The 18680-nt window shown below is 37.7% G+C and overlaps 2 protein-coding genes across 6 annotated transcripts in view; both read left to right on the top strand.

Annotated features, from left to right (window-relative positions):
• Positions 1 to 618: 618 nt before the first annotated feature.
• Positions 619 to 12194, top strand: LOC143877298 (Oxidoreductase family protein). Its single transcript, XM_077379287.1, has 8 exons — positions 619 to 1017; positions 6581 to 6751; positions 7851 to 8015; positions 8153 to 8317; positions 9463 to 9597; positions 10280 to 10377; positions 11638 to 11832; positions 11957 to 12194. Exons 1-8 carry the CDS (start codon positions 847 to 849, stop codon positions 11976 to 11978), a joined length of 1122 nt encoding a protein of 373 aa, XP_077235402.1. The 5' UTR covers positions 619 to 846; the 3' UTR covers positions 11979 to 12194.
• Positions 12195 to 14863: 2669 nt separating this feature from the next.
• Positions 14864 to 18680, top strand: part of MSH4 (MUTS-like protein 4) — a 44848-nt gene continuing 41031 nt past the window's right edge. For 3 of the 5 annotated variants that reach the window (XM_077379280.1, XM_077379281.1, XM_077379282.1), the window contains exons 1-4: positions 14866 to 15022; positions 17167 to 17370; positions 17442 to 17477; positions 17579 to 17691. In XM_077379280.1, coding sequence (XP_077235395.1) covers positions 14960 to 15022; positions 17167 to 17370; positions 17442 to 17477; positions 17579 to 17691 — 416 coding nt within the window. In that variant the 5' untranslated portion in view covers positions 14866 to 14959. Of the gene's footprint in view, positions 15023 to 17166; positions 17371 to 17441; positions 17478 to 17578; positions 17692 to 18680 lie in introns of those variants that run through there. The other 2 variants (XM_077379283.1, XM_077379285.1) reach the window with 2 other exon arrangements.

The following is an 18680-nucleotide window of genomic DNA, read 5'->3' as shown; positions in this document are numbered from 1 at the left end:
CTGTTTTGTTTTCACTCGTTCTTTTTCATAGTTTTTTTTTCCTTTCTACCTTATAATTCATCTTCCTCATCCGCCATTGAAAAGGAGAAGGAGAAATGTAAAATCCTAAAACAAATGAAAAACAAAACCTAGATATAGAGAGATAGATGGGAATGAACTCACGTTTCAAGTTTTCAAAACTTCCTATCAACAATGGTGGCTGAACGATGAGGAAGATGACTGGTAGGGTAAAAAAATAAAGTCGAAAATGAAAAAGTAAAAAAAAAAAGAAGAGAGAAGAGAGGAGAGAGGAGAGAGAAGAGAGGAGAGAGGAGAGAGAAGAGACAAGAGTGGAAAAGTGAAACTTGTTACTTAAGAAAAGGGCATTTGTGTCCAGCTATTACTGGCAAGACCTCTTTTGTCCCTAGTTGATAATTTCATAGTAGCATGGGTCCTGTTTATAATTAGGTCATTTTATGTCCCCCATTAGTAATTTTTCCTAAATAAACTACCTGTCCCTACAGGCAAGGGGAGAACAATAGAAAATATAGGGCTATGATAAATTCACCCCCTTTAGGATATTTCGCAACCTGTAACGTATTAAAGTGTCTGCCACATAATTCACTCTTACCGGGGTTCGAATTATCCTACAGAGGGGTGCGAATTTATCATCTCCCAAAATGTATCCTTCCACGTTACGGCATGGCCCACAGAAAGCGTTCCCTACCAATGAACGGTTCTGGCTAATCAACTACGTGTTCGCATGTGTACTTTCATCTTCCACCATTTTTCAACGGTACGATTACGAACGAGGTACCGGCGGCGCACAATAGTCATCTTCCTCATCAGAGAGAGAGAGAGAGAGAGATGGGAGTGAAGTACGGAATAATAGGGGTGGGTATGATGGGAAGGGAACACATGATAAATCTGGCGCATCTCCAAAGCGAAGGCGCCTCCGTCTCTTGTGTGGCTGACCCTCACCTTCCTTCCCAACAACAAGCCCTTCATTTAGCCTCTTCCTTTAACTGGCCCCTTCAGGTGCGTACTTCATCCCTTACCTTGACTTGATTAACTAAAGCAACCTATTTTAATTTAACTCAAGAGTTGTAAGGGATCTGATGTTTCCCTGTTCAATTTTTTTTTAATAATTGGACGAAGTTGATGATTTAGATATGGCACATCGTAATGTAGATACTGTATAACTTCTGTCTCGAAAGCAAGTAGGATCAATTGAGGGATTGATGGTTGCATCGGTCTCTCCTTGTTTTGATAGATACACCACCTCCATTGTAGGGCCCAATGGTTTGGGTTAACAAAATGATGGGTCCCGCTAGTACTTTTGGAAGTCTTTCATTGTCAGACCCAGTGTTTAAAAACGTGGATTTGACGCGGAACGCGGCCAAGAAAAGTCCTTGTCGACTCAGCGCGGACGCGGCCAAGAACACGGTTGACAAGGTTAACGCGGTCATAACTTGGGAGAGTCGAAGGAGTTTATTGACTCAGTAGGGCAAAACCCAGAATGCGGATGTTGTGCAACACGGAATGTGGACAAGGCAAAAAGGAGTCGACTCGGGGGAGTTCCTTGTCAAGTCAAGGAGTTTTTAAACACTAGTCAGACCTAGTCACAGACTGGGCTGCGACAGAAGGGGCAACCTGTGAACAGCGTCAGCGCTAATGGAGAACAACATAGTGAAAGCTATCACAAAATAGGGGGATACCACTGATGTGCACTAAGGTGTGTGATGGAATGTTAGGATCCTAAGTGGTTTAAGGGCATAGCCTAACATATTCCATCAGTCATGGGGCTTTTGGCATATTAGTTGGGTACCTGTTTTTGAAGTATATATCACATGCTGATTGCAAAAGGAGGAGCAGTTGCATAACGGTTAATCAACAACTTCCAGGGCCAAAGTGTATGAATAGAAATGTTAATGGATTATGGGTGGGCGGTTGTTTCGTTGGCGGGATGCCTGTTTAATGGGTTTATTAAAATTCTTCATGTTGGGAAAGTTGCCTTATATCCCACCCACGGTGCTTGCTTGGGTGGGAAGGCAAAGGCAAAAATAGAGATTTCTATTTTTAGCTTTTGGGGAAAACTAAACTATAAAAAGAGAAGTGCTGTTCTCTTGGGTTGTGACGAAACAAGACGTCTTTGGTGTGTCGGCTGCCAAAGGAGAGAGAAGAAAAAGAGAGAGAAAGAGAGAAAAGGTTTTTTCATCTCAGGGTTTTCTCTTGGGTTCTTTTTCGGGTTTATCTCTCGCGTTATCTCTTGTATACGGTCTTGGGCGTGAGAAGCAAGGAAAGTGTTGCGGGTTTGTGGGTTTAAGATTAATCCATTGTAATCCTTGTATATTGTTTTTCTCATAGTGGAAGATCGTGTTTCTCGCCCGTGGAGTAGGCTTGGCCGAACCACGTAAAATCTTGGTGTTCATCTTGTGGCTTGTTTGTTTATTTTACTTTTCCGTTTAATTTGTGCACGATCAGATCGGATTGCCCGGCGGATTTTCTCAACACTTCAGGAGAGATCATGGGAGCAAATTAAACGATGAAGATTGTCATTAAGCTTGAGAGACCTTTTGTCTTTCGCATATTGAGGCATTTTACTATGGTAGTCTCTTAGGTGGATTGACTGTTTGAGAGACTTTTTGTCTTTTGCATATTGAGGCATTTAACTATGGTAGTCTCTTAGGTGGAATGACTGTTTGAGTTGATTCATTAAAAATTCTCTAGAGAAAAGTATGAGAGCGAATGAAACGAGGTAGATCTTCACCAAGCTTGAAAGACTTTGGCCTTTCGCTTATTGAGGCATTCTATTATTCTGATCATGGAAGCAGTGGAGCATACGAAACGAAGTAGATCCTCACCAGCTTGAGAGACCTTGGTCTTTCGCTTTTGGAGGCATTTTTTTGTTGAGATCATTACTTGTCCTCTGGGAGACTTGTGTTGAGATGGAATGATGATGGTTTGTTGGGAAGCTTGATGGTTTGTTTATTTGGATGATATTTTTGCAATGTAAATGGAATGATTGAATAGTTAGCTTCATTCTGTTGGAATTGGAAGAAGATGCTCTAGTTTTGTTCTACCTTATGGTCCAGGAAGTATGCTCCTCACCAGATATACTATGTAATGCAAGTTGGGATCTCTGGTCCCCAATGTAATTCTCATAGTATAAATATATTTGTCAACTTTCAAAAAAAGTAGTGTATGAATAGAAGAGGTGAAGAATTTCAAAGGGATCTCAACATCAACACACAACTTTATCTAGAAGTAGTCTGTAACCTAGTTCCTTTCCTTCCCTTGCTCTTTGTTTCTGCAATTCGATTGTGTATGGTGAAGACATCAATGGGCATTAACTCGAAGAAGTCATTCTCTGGTCCCGTTCTTTGGTGAATTTCCTTTCTCTTTACACTAAACGAATTGTTAAAGTCCTTGTTCACAAGGCAATCGAACTAACAGTCATCTGAATATAGTTCGCACATTACTCGAAATCGAGTTACATCTTTATTAATCGGAAAGGCTTTTCAAAATCTTCGATCAAATGATATTTTCTCTTATATAAATAGCGTGTAGGATTTTTTTCTTTTTGACACGCCCGGTGGAACATTTAGTGATAAGAGAAAGAAAAATGCCGTGAAAGGTCAGAAGTGGACTGGAAGAAAATGAAACTAGTGGGCAAGAAATTGAGGCCTTAAGGGAGGTGTCGGCTCCATTGCCGGTCTTGGTTGACACATTGCTAAGTGCTTCAACGAGCATTCAAATATTGATTGACACGATCAATACTATGGGACAAAAATATCGAGATGCCGAATGACATATCAAAAGAGATTCATAATGATTTAAAATCATTGATCGAGCAAAATCAAGCAGCTTTGGCTTCAATGGTACAACAAAACAATGAGGCCAATCTCCAAATTTTGTAGATGAATCAAGAGGCCAATGATAAACTCATAAGAATGAGTTGGAGGCTAACTCAAGGACTCATCTCACGCTAGAAAACCTCATGGTTGTGTCTGATCTATTAGTAAATATAAAACATCAACCTACCTCACTACCTAGGCCATTACTCCTGTTTGGTAGGTTGATTCCTTGCGATTTTGCGAAGGCCAAACTAGTGGCCAAATACAAAGTTCTAATGGTCAGAATCCCAACCCCGTTGGCAATTTGGCTGAGGGAAGAGATTAATTGGAGAATGAAAATTTTTTGGGTCAGAATCCTTGGCAAGGACAATATGCTAACCCTATCTTCGAAAGAGGACTCGAGGGGCAGGACATGCCAACAATACATGCCAACCCTATCTTCGAAAGAGGACTCGGGGGTAGGACAGTCTGACAGTGCAACGTGACCTATTTGATTTTCGACCACAGCCACAACCTCAAATGGCTGTTGGAAGAGATCAAATTCTCCGAATTGTTGAAGAGTGTTGCGGTCAAAATAACAGGAGGATAGATCTTCCGATATATACAAAACTGTATCCCGACTTTATTGAAAATTTAAGCAAATCTCTTAGAGGTTTCAAGCCTTCAGATTTCACGTATTGAAGACGAAGGAATGAAGGATTTGGGAAATTGATTCTTGATGCACCAAGGCTGCTATTAAATTTGGAGAATGATGTATACCAAAAGGACGGACAAAGGTAGGGATTAGTGGACTGTGCCATACTCGAAGTAAAGGTTATTATTTTGCCTTTTTCAAAAAGGAGGTAAACTGCCTTCACAAATAGATGAGTATCATTTCGGAGAAGCGTGTCTCAAAACGACTCTTCAGATAACATCTACAATCGCGGGGAGGGGTGGGGTTGGGGGCAATATTTACACCCTCAAATTCAAATTTGAGAGAATGATCACATGTTGACTGCAGAAGCCTTGAATTCCAAATTGAAAGAGCACATGTTGATTGCAATAGGAGGAGCAGTTACACAACGGTTAATCAACAACTACCAAGGCCAAATTGTAAAAATAAAGGAGAAGAATTTCAAGAGATCTAAACATCAACCCAACTTTATCCTCTTACTTTATCTAGGAGTAGTTTGTCACTTAGTTCCTTACCTTACTCTTTCTTTCTGCAATTCAATTGTGTACGGTGCAGAAATCAATGGACATTGCCTCTAAGAAGGTATAGAAATCAATGGACATTGCCTCTAAGAGGGTTTTTTCTGCGCTGTTCTCTGGTGAATTTCCTTTCTCTTTACACTAAACGAACTGTTAAAATCCTTGTTCACAAGGCAATCGAACTAACAGTCGTCTGATTATAGTTCGCACATTACTCGAAATCGAGTTACATCGTTATTAATTGGAAAGGCATTTCAAAACCTTTGATTGAATGGTATTTTCTCTTATATAAATAGTGTGTAGGATTTTGCACCAGCAGTACCTAACAAAAAGATTAAAAGTAGAGAACATTTGATGTACCTTTCAAATAAGGGGCACTTTGTGTCCATTAGTTTGTTTCATGTACTTAATAGAGAAATGTAGAAAAGACTCTTACGTCTTAACAAATAAATTGCAGTGAAAACTCTGAACTCCCTAGTTTTCATATTCACCTCTCCTTTAAACTTGTCTGATGCTGAAGGAATTGTTAGTGAAAACTCTGATGGAATTCGGAGTTGTCCGAGTTACTGATGAGTCATGGTTGGTTTCGGCGAGTTAATGCAGATCTTGTGTATGTTCATTGTAGTGGCCCATTAATTTCATGTTTTGGTGGTAAAAAGACCAGTTAAGTGGTGACTTAACTCAACTCAACTAAGCCTTTGTCCCAAACTAGTTGGGGTTGGCTTAGATGTACGCAGCCTCACCCCTGCATCAGTAAGTGGTGACTAAGAAGGAAAATAAATGGTGAATCAAATTCTCCAATGGAACTCGAGAAATGGTTATGAGAGATTCCCTTGCATATCTTCAAGAATAAATTTAATTTTATGATGTATTAGTCTTGTGTAATTGTCTAAGACTGCTTTTTTGATGCAGAGGGTAAAAATTCCTAGTCTCGCTCACTCAAATTGACATACTTGAATTGCATACTGCATAATTAGGGAACCAACATCAGGTTCTTCATCGTGCAAGAGACATAGTAGATGTCTCATGTCACTTCCCACTCACCACATGTTTTTGGGTGGTATGCTGGGGTCAAACATATGAATTCAATTTCACAGTCCTTATGGTATATCAAGTAGGCTTTAGATCAAATATATGAATTCAATTTCACAGTCCTTATGGTATATCAACTAGGCCTTAGTTAATAGAATTGGCAAGAAGCAAAGTTACAATGGAAAAATAGAAACTAAGCTATTTTATGACTTTTTAAGTGTTTGAAATTGTGAGATTACGAAGGAGTAGCACCCTATGGAGAAGATTTGTGTGGCTGTAGCTATGCATGAGGCTTGACCTAAAAAAGGATTACTTACCAAACTACACTAGCAGAAGTGTATTTTTGTCATTTTGTACTACTTCCCGTGGAGCAAACAACATGGATTTCTAATATGGTCAATTGGAGAATCATTGTATGCTTATAATTTAAGTCCATGCTTGCTGTACACATGTTAGGATATTGTCTAAATGAACACTATCAACATTCTAATGTACATTCTCATACAATTTGGGACTTTTAGGTTTTTTCGCGACACCATGAGCTACTAGACAGTGGGCTTTGTGATGTAGTGGTTGTGTCAACTCCAAATATGACTCATTTTCAAGTCCTTATGGACATCATCAACCACCCAAAACCCCATCACATACTTGTGGAGAAGCCGCTCTGCACAACTGTGAAGGACTGCAAACAGGTCAGGCATATAACTATATTGATTTGTCAAGTTTCATTAGAAAGATATTTTATACTTTTTAAATTGTTTGGTAGTTCTTTAGTGTACACACTAAAACACCATGTTGGTTACCTTACATAATATTGTGTATTTCTTGACGGTTAAGCTATGAATTTAACTTTGGCTACAACTTTGCAACTTGTGACCTATGCGGCGATGCCAAGCTGTTGTGAATGTGGCCCAAGCCAAACATTTCTGAAATTGTTTATATTATAGTCTAATTACCATGTTGGATATATAGTATCTTTTTGTTAATTGATGTGAAATCCAAGGATCCTGAGGTGGATTTTGTTGTGAATGTGGCCCAAGCGAAATCCAAGGAGGTGGATTTTGTTGTAGTTCACATTGATGTCAACAATGACAAACAAAGTGTTATGCATCTGGTGAATCCAGTCATACATGCTTGGATGGAAGACATATAGATCAAATACCACTCTGGAAAAAGGTATTGAATGTAAAAATAAATGCAGTTTATGTTCCTTTAGGAGAACAATCTGTTTATGTTCACTGATGCTCTTTCCAAGCGTAAACATCTCTATATTTCTGACAAACTTTCAGTGTTGGAGCTATAACATGTCATATTGTTGCGACATAATTTTGCCATTTGAATTCAAATCACAGAAAATCAGGGGGGTAATATGATTTTCACCTACCTCTTATAATATTAAATTTCTTAATAATCACAGGTGGACCCAATGTGATTTCTTGAATTCTTTCACTATAAATCTTGTGGAATTCTTGGTTCACATGCACCTCTTATTAATCCTTCATTTTTTTATCTGTGGGCCAAAATGCTGTACTCCTTTTTCCTTTTGTGTTGCATGTGGCATCCTTCTTTTATTTCTGGTATTCCTCTTTATACCTACTCTTTCTTAGCATAGTTTTCTAACTTCCCTGTGTTCTTAAATTTTGATGAAGTAGTACTCTTTCCTTGGGTAATAGTGTTATATACATTTCCCACACACACGTGCGCGCACACACATAATGTGACTCATTGTTGTTGTTTTGCCTAGTTATGTTCTTTAATACCCTCCATCGGGATCCCTTGGGTTTTCTTTAGGTCATAGAAGCAGTTAAAAGAAGACCTGAGTTATTGGTGCAAGTTGGACTAGAGTACAGGTACATGCCTCCTGTAGCTAAGTTAATAGAAATAGTAAAGGATGGCACACTTGGACAAGTCAAAATGGTGGCAATCCGTGAACATCGTTTCCCTTTCCTGGTTAAGGTATGTTTTATTATTTTTCCTATGATGCATTTTATCTTTGATTCTGTTTTGAGTTGTGAACAGTTCTTTGGCTATCAGATTAATCGAAATAGTAATTAATGATATCGGCAGGATATTAATGCTTCTAATTGATGTAGGTCAATGATTGGAACCGGTTCAATGCTAACACTGGGGGAACTCTGGTGGAGAAATGCTGCCACTTTTTTGACCTGATGAGGCTTTTTGCAGCAGCAAATCCAGTTCGTGTGATGGCTTCTGGATCTATTGATGTTAATCACAAGGATGAAATATATGATGGGAAGGTCTGAATTTGGTTTTCATAGTACGATAGTACCTCTAGAATTTTTGCAGTTATGCTATTGCCACCCACACGACTAATGCCAATTCTTTTTCTTTTTCTTTTTTAAATGGCAGCTAATGCCAATTCTTCATCCTGGAACCACTGTTTATTGTCTCCATTAAATTCTGTTCTTTATCCATTAAATTTTGTGTGAGCAAGGCAGCAACGGAAGGCAATGAAGAAGCTAATGCCTCGGATAGAGTATCTATTGCGACTAATGTTAGCCCTTAGTCAATTGCCCAAACCATTTCCTAAAGTATACACACACTTATCTGATACCTGTATTGGTGTTTATTTGGGTTGATAGTACTGTAAGGATCTACTAGTTGTAAGGATCTACTTGCATCTGGGTATCTTTTTATACCAATGTTCACTTTGTCTTTGTACTCAACAAATACAGAGAAAGCGAAAATGGTGAATCCACTGAGATCTTGTTGACATTAATGAATAACCCTTCTAAAACATGGAAAGAAAATCTAATACAGGTTGCAGTTTGCAGTTCTGTAAACTTTTACCATGTTGAATTTTCGGACTAACTTTTTGTATACTTCTGATGTGTATATATATATAAGTTATTTATGCCAAGCATTTTTCCAATTGTACTCCGAATCTTTTTGCAGCAACTATCCCCCATTACATGCACATTACTAGCTTGATTTAGTTGCTGTTAACACATGTGATGTCAGGAGCAGCTTGCAGTGTGTAACCTAGCTAGGAATTTTTTTCTGAGCATTTTCTTTTGGTAGATGACAGTTTCATTAACGTATGATATAAAAAAGTGTGATGCAATTACAAAATCAGTTCACAATTGGAAAGGATGGATAAATACACAGTCAATCTAAGTACTTCTCTATCTAGATAGTTTCCGAGCCAAATTTTGCTGTTATATATTTTAAATGTTTTTTCCATGCCTGAGCTTAAACCATTGTTGAGATGGTGCTAGTTTGCTTTTAAGATTTTAAATGCATGAAACCGCTCTAGTGGATTCTGACAGTTCTGCACTTCAGCATGATAGATGCCAAAATTTGCATTCTCTCATATTTAATATGCAGAAAATGATGTACTTTACTTTTCTCTTGTTTACTCACAAATGACCACTGAAAGCAGGTACCTGATATTATTGATAATTCATTTGTCATCATAGAATTTGATAATGGTTCTCGTGGCATGCTTGACCTTTGCATGTTTGCGGAAGGCAGTAAAAATGAGCAAGAAATCTCCGTCGTTGGCGACATTGGGAAGGTAAAACATTGTCAATTCTTTCTTTCTTTATGTTTTCTACCCCAAAATATTAGTCAATAACCCTGACATGTCCTTGGCTGGTTGATGAGTTTGTGCTGATTTTTCTTTTAGGCCAACATTTGGACCCACAAGATTTAGATTCAGATTTCTCACATTTGTAGTTGAGATTTGGAACTGGATCATATCCTTAGATTTCCAAATCAGCAACAACAGTGAAAAAAAATCCGATTTGCAAATATGTTCTGCAAGATATTATTTGGAAATCAATATTTGTGGCAATTACCTTCACCCTTGCTGCTCCTCGACTTTGCTGCTGCAGCAGCCAGATGTCGCTCTCTCTCTCTCTCTCTCTCTCTCTCTCTCTCTCTCTCTCTCTCTCTCTCTCTCTCTCTCTCTCTCTCTCTCAACATGAGCATGAATATGATTGATGTATTTTGCATCCAAAACTCAAATCCAAATCCAAATACAAAAACATGAGGTGTCCAAACGTGGCCTTATAGTTTTTCATTTTCTTCTTTTCTTTAGCCGATACGGGAATTGTCCACACCAAGTTTTTGAAGAAGTCCCACTTTGGTGCCTTCATCTGAAAGCGATTACTTATTATCCATTAGTTCCTAGTATGTTATAACTTTGACGTTGTTACATTTTCAAAAAAAAAAAGAGACTTTGATGTTGTTTACAGGGTGAGGCCTTTGTTCCAGAGAGTATTGTACATATAGGCACCCGAGCAGCCGGAAGAGCTGGAGTTCAGACTTTAAAAGTTGAGGATAAGCGAATAAAGTGGGTGCTGTTAACACTTCCATATTCAATACTTTATATTTTTCTTTCATCTCTGTTATTCCTACCTGCTAAGGGATCCTAACAAATTGTTCAACAGAATAAGGATCAAAACATTAGTTAATGGGTTCTGAAATTCTGTTTATTTTACTAATTTAATATTGGTGTGATTTTTTTCTTCTCCTCCTTGGCCAGAGGCTGGCAATTTTTTTGGTTCAATGGGTCTCTTTTCTTGGCTAAACTTATTAACACCAAAATCTCAACTTTAGGAGCTATACTGGATTTCCTTTGATACCGTTCAATGACTTTATAGAGCCTTATTAATTAGTTAAAAGAATATGTTTCCTTGTGACTTACGGACCAAAGCCTGCAGTTTTGATTCAAGAACTTCATGTCGTCGTTGATATGTAGGCATGAATGGTCAGTGACTCATTGCTAGTGGAGTTAACAGCAACCCTAACAGTCCTTTCCAAAGATTTGCACAAACTAATAGATTGCTTTCAGTTCTCTGCTTCTGATATTATTTGCTTTATTGGGTGATATCCACAAACGCCAAAATCACCCTCTCGTGTCTATGAGCTCCAAATCTGGTTTACCGTAACAGGATTGTGTATCATCATTACCAAATCTTACATTGAATCCATTCACCCAGAAAACTCAAATATTGTGATTTAATCACATTCGTAGGACCTAGAATTAGACTTGTGGGTATCAGACATTGATCCTGAAAAACCCAATATACTGACATGTCTGTACAGCGCGCGCGCGCACACAAACATATATAGGAATTTGCTAGGGACCATCGCAGAAAGCATTTCATGGGCCGGCTGTTGCATGCGAGCAGCGACATCAAATGAATTAAATGAATAAGACAAAATCTGTTGAAAAGAGAGGCAATTTTGGACATGGAGCATTGTTACTTTAAAACCACCAGTAGGTCTCTGGAGATGCTACAACATGTGTCCCGTGGAAAAGCTTCTTGATGAAATAAAATGCCTGAGTGCAGCACAATCAACATTGACTGCTACAAGAACATTTTTAATTAACTATATCACCAGAAGTTGAGGAATGTCTAACTCCAGATCTCTAAAATATTAAACAATTCCATAATGTGTTAGAAGTTTCTCCTTCCCATTCAAAAAAAAAAAAAGTGTTAGAAGTTTCTCGTAAAATTTCTTCTCTATCTATCTCTAGTCTCTATTGAAGCTGCAAATTTGGAGCAGAGATAAGATTTTTCTTTTCTTTTCTTGCTGTGTTTGTCAGATACGATGGACTGCATCATGGGTCGAGTTATCTGGAGCATCTTAACTTCTTAGCTGCTGTGAAAGACCAAGGCATTCGAGCCCCTACTGTTGGCTTGCACGATGGGTTACTGTCAGTTGCCATGGGAGTTGCAGCTCAACTTTCAATAGAGAGAGGGCGCTTTGTTACCATTGAAGAAGTCATGGATGAACAGATGTAAGTGTGTTCTGTTTGTCATCGTCTTTGTTTCTTTCTTTTCCTCTCTGTATTTTGTTAGATGGTTCTTGTAACTGAAGCTTCCTTGTGTGAGTGTTCAAATCTTCTTATGTATATGGTACAGGTATATACCACAACCAACATAGAAGCCATTGATGGAAGATGCAATTGTTCTACTCATGGAAGATGCAATTGTTCTACTCATTTTTTCCCTTTTTTTTTTTTTAAGTATACGACGAAAAGAAACAAGTCTACGAACCAGACTCAGATCATGGTCTCATTACGAAACACCAATCTCGAATCGGTCTCTACTAAATTATATGAAATTTTAAATTAAATCTAGAATTAAAGGTTGTTGATCATGTTGGGATGGGAATATTAATGGTAACATGGGTTGAAATGATGTGGAAATACAAAAATTTTACACATCATAAAATTTTTAGGGAGATGATTTTTTCGCCCCTGTAGGATCATGCACCCCCTTCTCACGTGAATTGTGGCAGACTTTAACGCTTTTTACGTCAAATCAAGTGATAAGGGGGGCATAATCCTTTTTTTTTTTTTTTGAGCGGGGATCATCGCCCAATTTTTATCCTTATCATACATTCAATTGGATGCGATTACATATTCATTTGTGCAGAACATCAGGGATTGAAATTGCTAACCTTGAAACTTCAGATAATATCTATTTCATAGATTAGAGCCTGATTCATTTAAATCTTCAACCAAATGTATTTGAGTAGTACAATTTTTATTTTTATTTTTGAAATTGAAAAAATTATATAAAAAAGATGTATTTGAGAACACATTTCTTGCACTTCTATATCTTTTCAGGCTTGCCGCTTGCCCATGCAGTTTTTGAGATATTTGATTTTTCTAAGGTCAAACATGCAAAACATCTTACAATGTCCTCATTCGACCTTCTTCTTTCGGAAGAGTTAGCTTTAAAAAAATTTAAGATTATACAAAAGGAAATTATCACGCATAAATATCTCTAGCAACCATCTTTTTTTTTTTTTGTCAGGTATAGCGTATTAATAGTTGTCTTTTTTATAAGAATATCCTTGTTTTTATAAAAATAACAAACACACCCCTTTACTTGGTAACATTAGGTTGGCTATTTGTGACAATCCTATCCTAGAACAAAAGTGTCCTCAAATCATTTTCCTTACCAGAGATTTTATATGGTGAGTGGGCGTGCACATACACTCACGGATCATCCATGTTACGAACCTAAAACGGTTTGTAACGCATTTGATCTTCTTAGAGGGAAGATCAACCTCCTGACCCACTTTGAGGGAAGGGTCGTCCTCGTCTGTGCACAAAATACACTATTTTGGGGATAAATTTCTCATTGAACAAACAAAGGGTACGTACAAGTTATTTATAAAAAATCCCTAACCTAGATAAGCCTCATCTCTAAGACTCATAGCAAACTAAATAACTATTGAGGAAATCTCAAAATAACAAATATCTCAATCGATTTATTTTAGCCAAGGTGGGACCCAAATAAGCATGTAACATTCCTCCATTCTTGAAATCAACCTTGTCCTCAAGGTTGGATCATTGGAGCGGATAATTTATTCCGCCAGGGTCCCAAATCTTAGTGGGCATCATCTTCACGAAAAATATAGTTGAAATCAATGGTCGAAACAACTCCATCTTCCAACCGATCTCATCGTGTCGTTCATTAAAGATCCTTCGGTGCGTGTTCTTTGAATGATTTAGATAATAACTCACGAATGGCCGTGGATGAGAGTGTTTTCGATTACGTATGACAGATTGAGGGGAAGATGAACGGTGGACTCTTCCGTGATGATCTCTCTTTTGTGTCTTTTTCGCCTTTTCTAATATCTGCTTTCTTTCTTCTTTTTTCTTTTCTCCTCTTTTTCTATTTCGCTGTTTCCTTTTTGAAACTTTTTTTTATTTTTATTTGCTTTCTTTCATCTTCGCGCATTTCCTTGATTAGCATGTTGATTTTATTAAGGCCTTCTGCAAATCGCCGTTGCTCTTCTATCATTCTTGAAACAGATACTTTCATCTTCTGAAAATCATTGCGCAGTGAATCCAAATATGTATTCATGGTGCACGACAGACTGCTTTGATACCAATTGTTACGAACTTAAATCGGTTGGTAACGGATTTGATCTTCTTAAAGGGAAGATTAACCTCTTGGCCCACTTCAAGGGAAGGGTCGTCCTCCTCTGGGCACAAAACACACTATTTTGGGTATAAAATTCTCATTGAATAAAGAAAAGCAACGTACAAGTTATTTATTAAAAATTCTCAACCTAGATAAGCCTTATATCTAAAACTCCTAACTAACAAAATAACTACAAAGCAAATCTCAAAATAACAAATATCTCAATCGATTTATTTCAGCCAAGGTGGGACCCAAATAGGCACGTAACAATCCACTCTTGATATTTGATTCAACAGCAACCCGCCTTTGTCAACTTTTTTATATCCTGCTGTTGGATCAAACATGTGGATGCCCCCGCAAGTGTATGTGCACGCCCACTCATAAAATAAATTATCTTCCTTACCATATGAATTCCTATCTCTAGATTCTCTTCCTTATCATATGAATTCCTATCTTTAGAAAAAAATTTGGATTAAAAAAAAAAAATTCCAAAAAAATTATGAACATTATTTCATTGGAAAATTCCTATATTAAGGAGCTGTTAATGTTCGGACATGTTAAACAAAAATTGTTAATTTTTTTAGGGGAAAAGAAGTCTAGAGCAGTTATAAAAGGGAAATGATATCCCCCCCTCTTCTTCTTTTCCCCACCTTGAAAGGCACGGGGGGGGGGGGGGGGGGGGGATGATTTTATTAGTTTAGGGGGGATATCAATTCCGATTAAAAAATGGGAATGTTTTTTCGTTTGGGGAAAATTTTCAAAAATATTACCATTCTTCGGTTCAGTACTTCAGCCAATTGAAAAAGAAACGACAACGTAAGTTCGGTTCATTATCAAAACATTTATATCGATGTGCTCGTGATAAGTGGGGGGAAACGAGGGCAACTTACCCTATATAACCACGTCTGCGTGCGCGGGCAGTTCAAATACTTGGAGTCTTTTCTCAGAGAGAGAGAGAGGAAGAGAGAGAGAGAGAGAGAGACAATGGAAGAGGAGGGAGAGAAATCGAGCTTCGTCATCGGTTTAATCGAGAACAGAGCGAAGGAGGTATAGCCTATTCCACTCCTGATGAGTTTTATTTTTCACAAGTTCTATTGTTTCTACACTTTCTACCCTAATTCTTCTATTCCAATGGTCTCAGAAAACCTAAGATCTGAAATTCACAAGCAAATTTTCTTTTCTCATCATTCTGATTTTCTGATGGCGCTTTCTGCAAGTTCTAGGGTTCCATATCCATTATATGTAGAAGATTTCGTTGAATTATCTCCTAATCGAAGCTAGGAAAAACGTGATTCTTCCTACATTCCTTCTCAATTCTACAGAAAATTTCGATTGATTGCAGATCTTGAAGAACTAAGGCGATTTCATCATATGAAGTTGAATTCTAGAATTCGTTGAATGATCTCCTAATCGAAGCTAGGAAAAATGCGATCCTTCCTACATTCCTTCTCAATTCTCCAGAAAATTTCGATTGATTGCAGATCTTGAAGAACTAAAGCGATTTCATCATATGAAATTGAATTCTCCCTTGGTTTTGGAATCCTCACCTCTGTTTTAAATGACAAGTTGATATCACTTGATCTCTCAAGGCTCTCTCCATCGGTTCTCTGATAAATATTGAATTCTAAACAATCTGTTTGTTTTTGGTTTGTGCGGATGAAATTCCTTGGATCGATAGGCTCTAGAAGTTTTTCTCAGCGTGGATATTTTGGCTGGATAATTTCAGACCTTGACAAGTTGAATTCACCCTAAAATATCGAATATTGACCATTTCTAAAACAGAGAAACTGAAATCACTTTTAATTTCCTAGTTCTGCATCATTAGAAGCACTGATCATCTCACTAGAGCCTGGAAATATAGGCATAAGCATAGATCTAAAACCTATAATTGTCGTTGTAACTTTTCCATTGAAAACTAGTGAAAGATGGAATCAGAAAATGAGAATTGGCATGCTTATCCACAAAGTCATAGTATCTACAACTACAAGTCATGTTGTTTAAACTGATATAAAGTATCAATGTTTGTCTCTGCAAAATTTAATGTTAGTAGGTTTTTTTATGATCAGATAACAGAATAGGTTTTATTGCTAAGAGTATGCTCTCTATGTATGCAAGTATGGTTTCAATTGCTCCTGGCATTCAATCTTCACAATTCTTATGATTTTATAGTGCACTTGCTCAACGTTTACAAAAATCAGTTGAAAGATGTTAATCAAATGCTCTGAAAATGAGAAACGATTTGTTTTCTTTATTCCAAATTTTAATGAAACTGGATGCATTCTGTCAAGTTTATTCATACCTTTTGCAAGGTATCTGTGAAATCACTGAAATGTCAATTGAATGGTTTCATTTTTTCAGGATCTGGAACTAGTATCTAGGAAATTTCCAATAGCTCACATGCACATAATTTGTTGATTTTACTACTGTCAGGAGAGGAGCAGTATTTGTGAGCTTTCTGTTCTTTTTGCAAAAATAAGTATCAATTTCTTTTTCCTATTCTTTGAAATATCACATGATTTTGAAGCTTGAGTAAAGGTAAAAGCATTGAGATTGATAAAGGAACACAATGGAGAAAGAAGCCTCTATTCCCTTTGACCACTGCATGTTTAGTACTTTCTCTAAGTTTCATGTCAGACTGGGTCTGAAGGTGCAAATGCTTTATTTGTTTCTATATTGATAGGATTTCCTTCCTTGTAGCGTGTCTGAATATAGATAGCAGAACATTTTTCAACTGATGATTATAGCAATATTAGTTTGCAGTCTCCTTCCTTGATCACACTTTCCTGTTACTGATGGAACCTGGTGGGTTTAGCATTTGGATTCATGCCTCCGAAAATTAATGAACCCCAAATTTGGTAGTGTGCTTGTTGAATTGATGAACAAGCACACTTGTTGCAATTAATGTGCATTAGCATTTAGCAGTGTTCCTCCCACAGTTAATTACATTTACCAGTTAGAGCGAGAGGTTTGGACTTGATTTCAGTGCTTGAAGTTTGAGAGTTCATTTTTTTAATGTCTGCACATTTGGCCTATTCAAGCTTGTAAAGAGTTCTTCTTTGTATCCTTTTGTTTAACGTATCCATTTTTTTACTGGTGTTTCGTATCAAGCTTATGCCACCTGAATGCTTGTTGATAATGATTATTTTGATCTACAATGTCCAATAGCGATAGTAAATCAATTTTCTGTCCAGGTTGGAGTGGCTGCGTTCGACTTGAGGTCAGCCTCATTGCATCTTTCACAGTACATTGAAACAAGCAGTTCATATCAAAATACAAAGACGCTGCTGCAGTTTTATGATCCCATGGTGATCATTGTCCCCCCGAACAAGTTGGCAGCAGATGGTATGGTTGGGGTTTCAGAGCTGGTCGATAGATACTATACATCTGCGAGGAAGGTGCCAAATTTTTATAAGATTCTAGCTTGACAGTTGTTTATCACATGCTCACCCTGTACAAAATTATGCAGGTTGAAATGGCTCGTGGCTGTTTTGATGATACCAAGGTAATGACAGGAACTCCTTTCTGATTTTTCAGCATTTTATTTTCATAGTTAAGTTTCTTGACATAATTGTCATATCCAACTTTCTCATTGATGATGTCTAGGGAGCTATGCTGGCTAAAAGTTTGGCAGCTAAGGAACCATCTGCTCTTGGCTTGGATACTTATTCCAAGCAATATTATCTTTGCTTGGCTGCTGTTTCTGCTACTATCAAATGGTATTCCTTCATAGTTGTATAAATATTCTTTCCTGTGCTTGTAAGTTGCTCCTGTGGTAGAACTATTTCATGTTTCAAAGTGCTACTGAATCAAGTCACCCATTGATTGCATCCGACATTTTATTAATTGTCATTCATAAATTGCTTTACTGTGGAGGCCAGGGAGCAGTGAAGCATGCTGTAGTTGTTTATATAGAGAGTGATGTAGGTATATTTAATGGTATTCTTTGGCCCTCATCAAGCATATCTTCTTCATTGTAATAATACTAGATGTGTAAGTTAATATATGGAAAGGGAGCACTTTTACTCCTTACGCTCTTTCACTCATATCATTCTCTCTTCCGCTTAGTCTCTTCTCCTCATCTTCTTCTCTTTATCCATCAACCCTAACTAGTTCCATCAAGCCTCATGTTATCAGAGCCTCTCCTAGGCTAATATTCTTTTGTCCCCTTTTTTTCCCGTCGTCTTCATCACTGACGTCAACCAAGAGGACTGAAGCCAGCCCTATTTTTACAAACAAGCAATTGTAGGCTAAACTCACAACACAACAACATTACATTTAGATGTAACCTAGTATACAAGAAACTAGCAAATAAACATAGAGAAATGTTTATTTGGTTTCACAACTAAACCTTTCATTAGATTACACCCGGTTTTCACGTGTTTTACTGCATTTAAAACCACCCCCCCACCTACACCCAAACACACACACACGCGCGCCCGCGCGCACACACACACACACACAAATCTTGAAGATTTTGCAGCAGTAACATTTTTTGTGGCTGATTGTCACCTCTGAAGTAGTCTAAACTTCAAACCATGTTTTTATTATGCTATCTTGTGCTTAGAAGCACGAAGCGGGGGCGGGGGCGGGAGCGGGGGCGGGGAAGCGTGGGTTCTAGAAAAGTCTAAGTTTGGGAGTGCCATGGGAGCGTGTATGTAATATTTTCTTTATATATCTTTCAAAATTCAAGCACATCAAAAAATAA

Source organism: Tasmannia lanceolata, unplaced genomic scaffold (genome assembly GCF_043159265.1).
Source record: "Tasmannia lanceolata isolate RefF3 unplaced genomic scaffold, GAP_Taslan_0.1 ptg000005l, whole genome shotgun sequence".
Classification (NCBI taxonomy): Eukaryota; Viridiplantae; Streptophyta; class Magnoliopsida; order Canellales; family Winteraceae; genus Tasmannia; species Tasmannia lanceolata.
The sequence above is the reverse complement of the archived record's forward strand: the minus strand, read 5'-3'. Positions and strand labels throughout refer to the sequence as shown.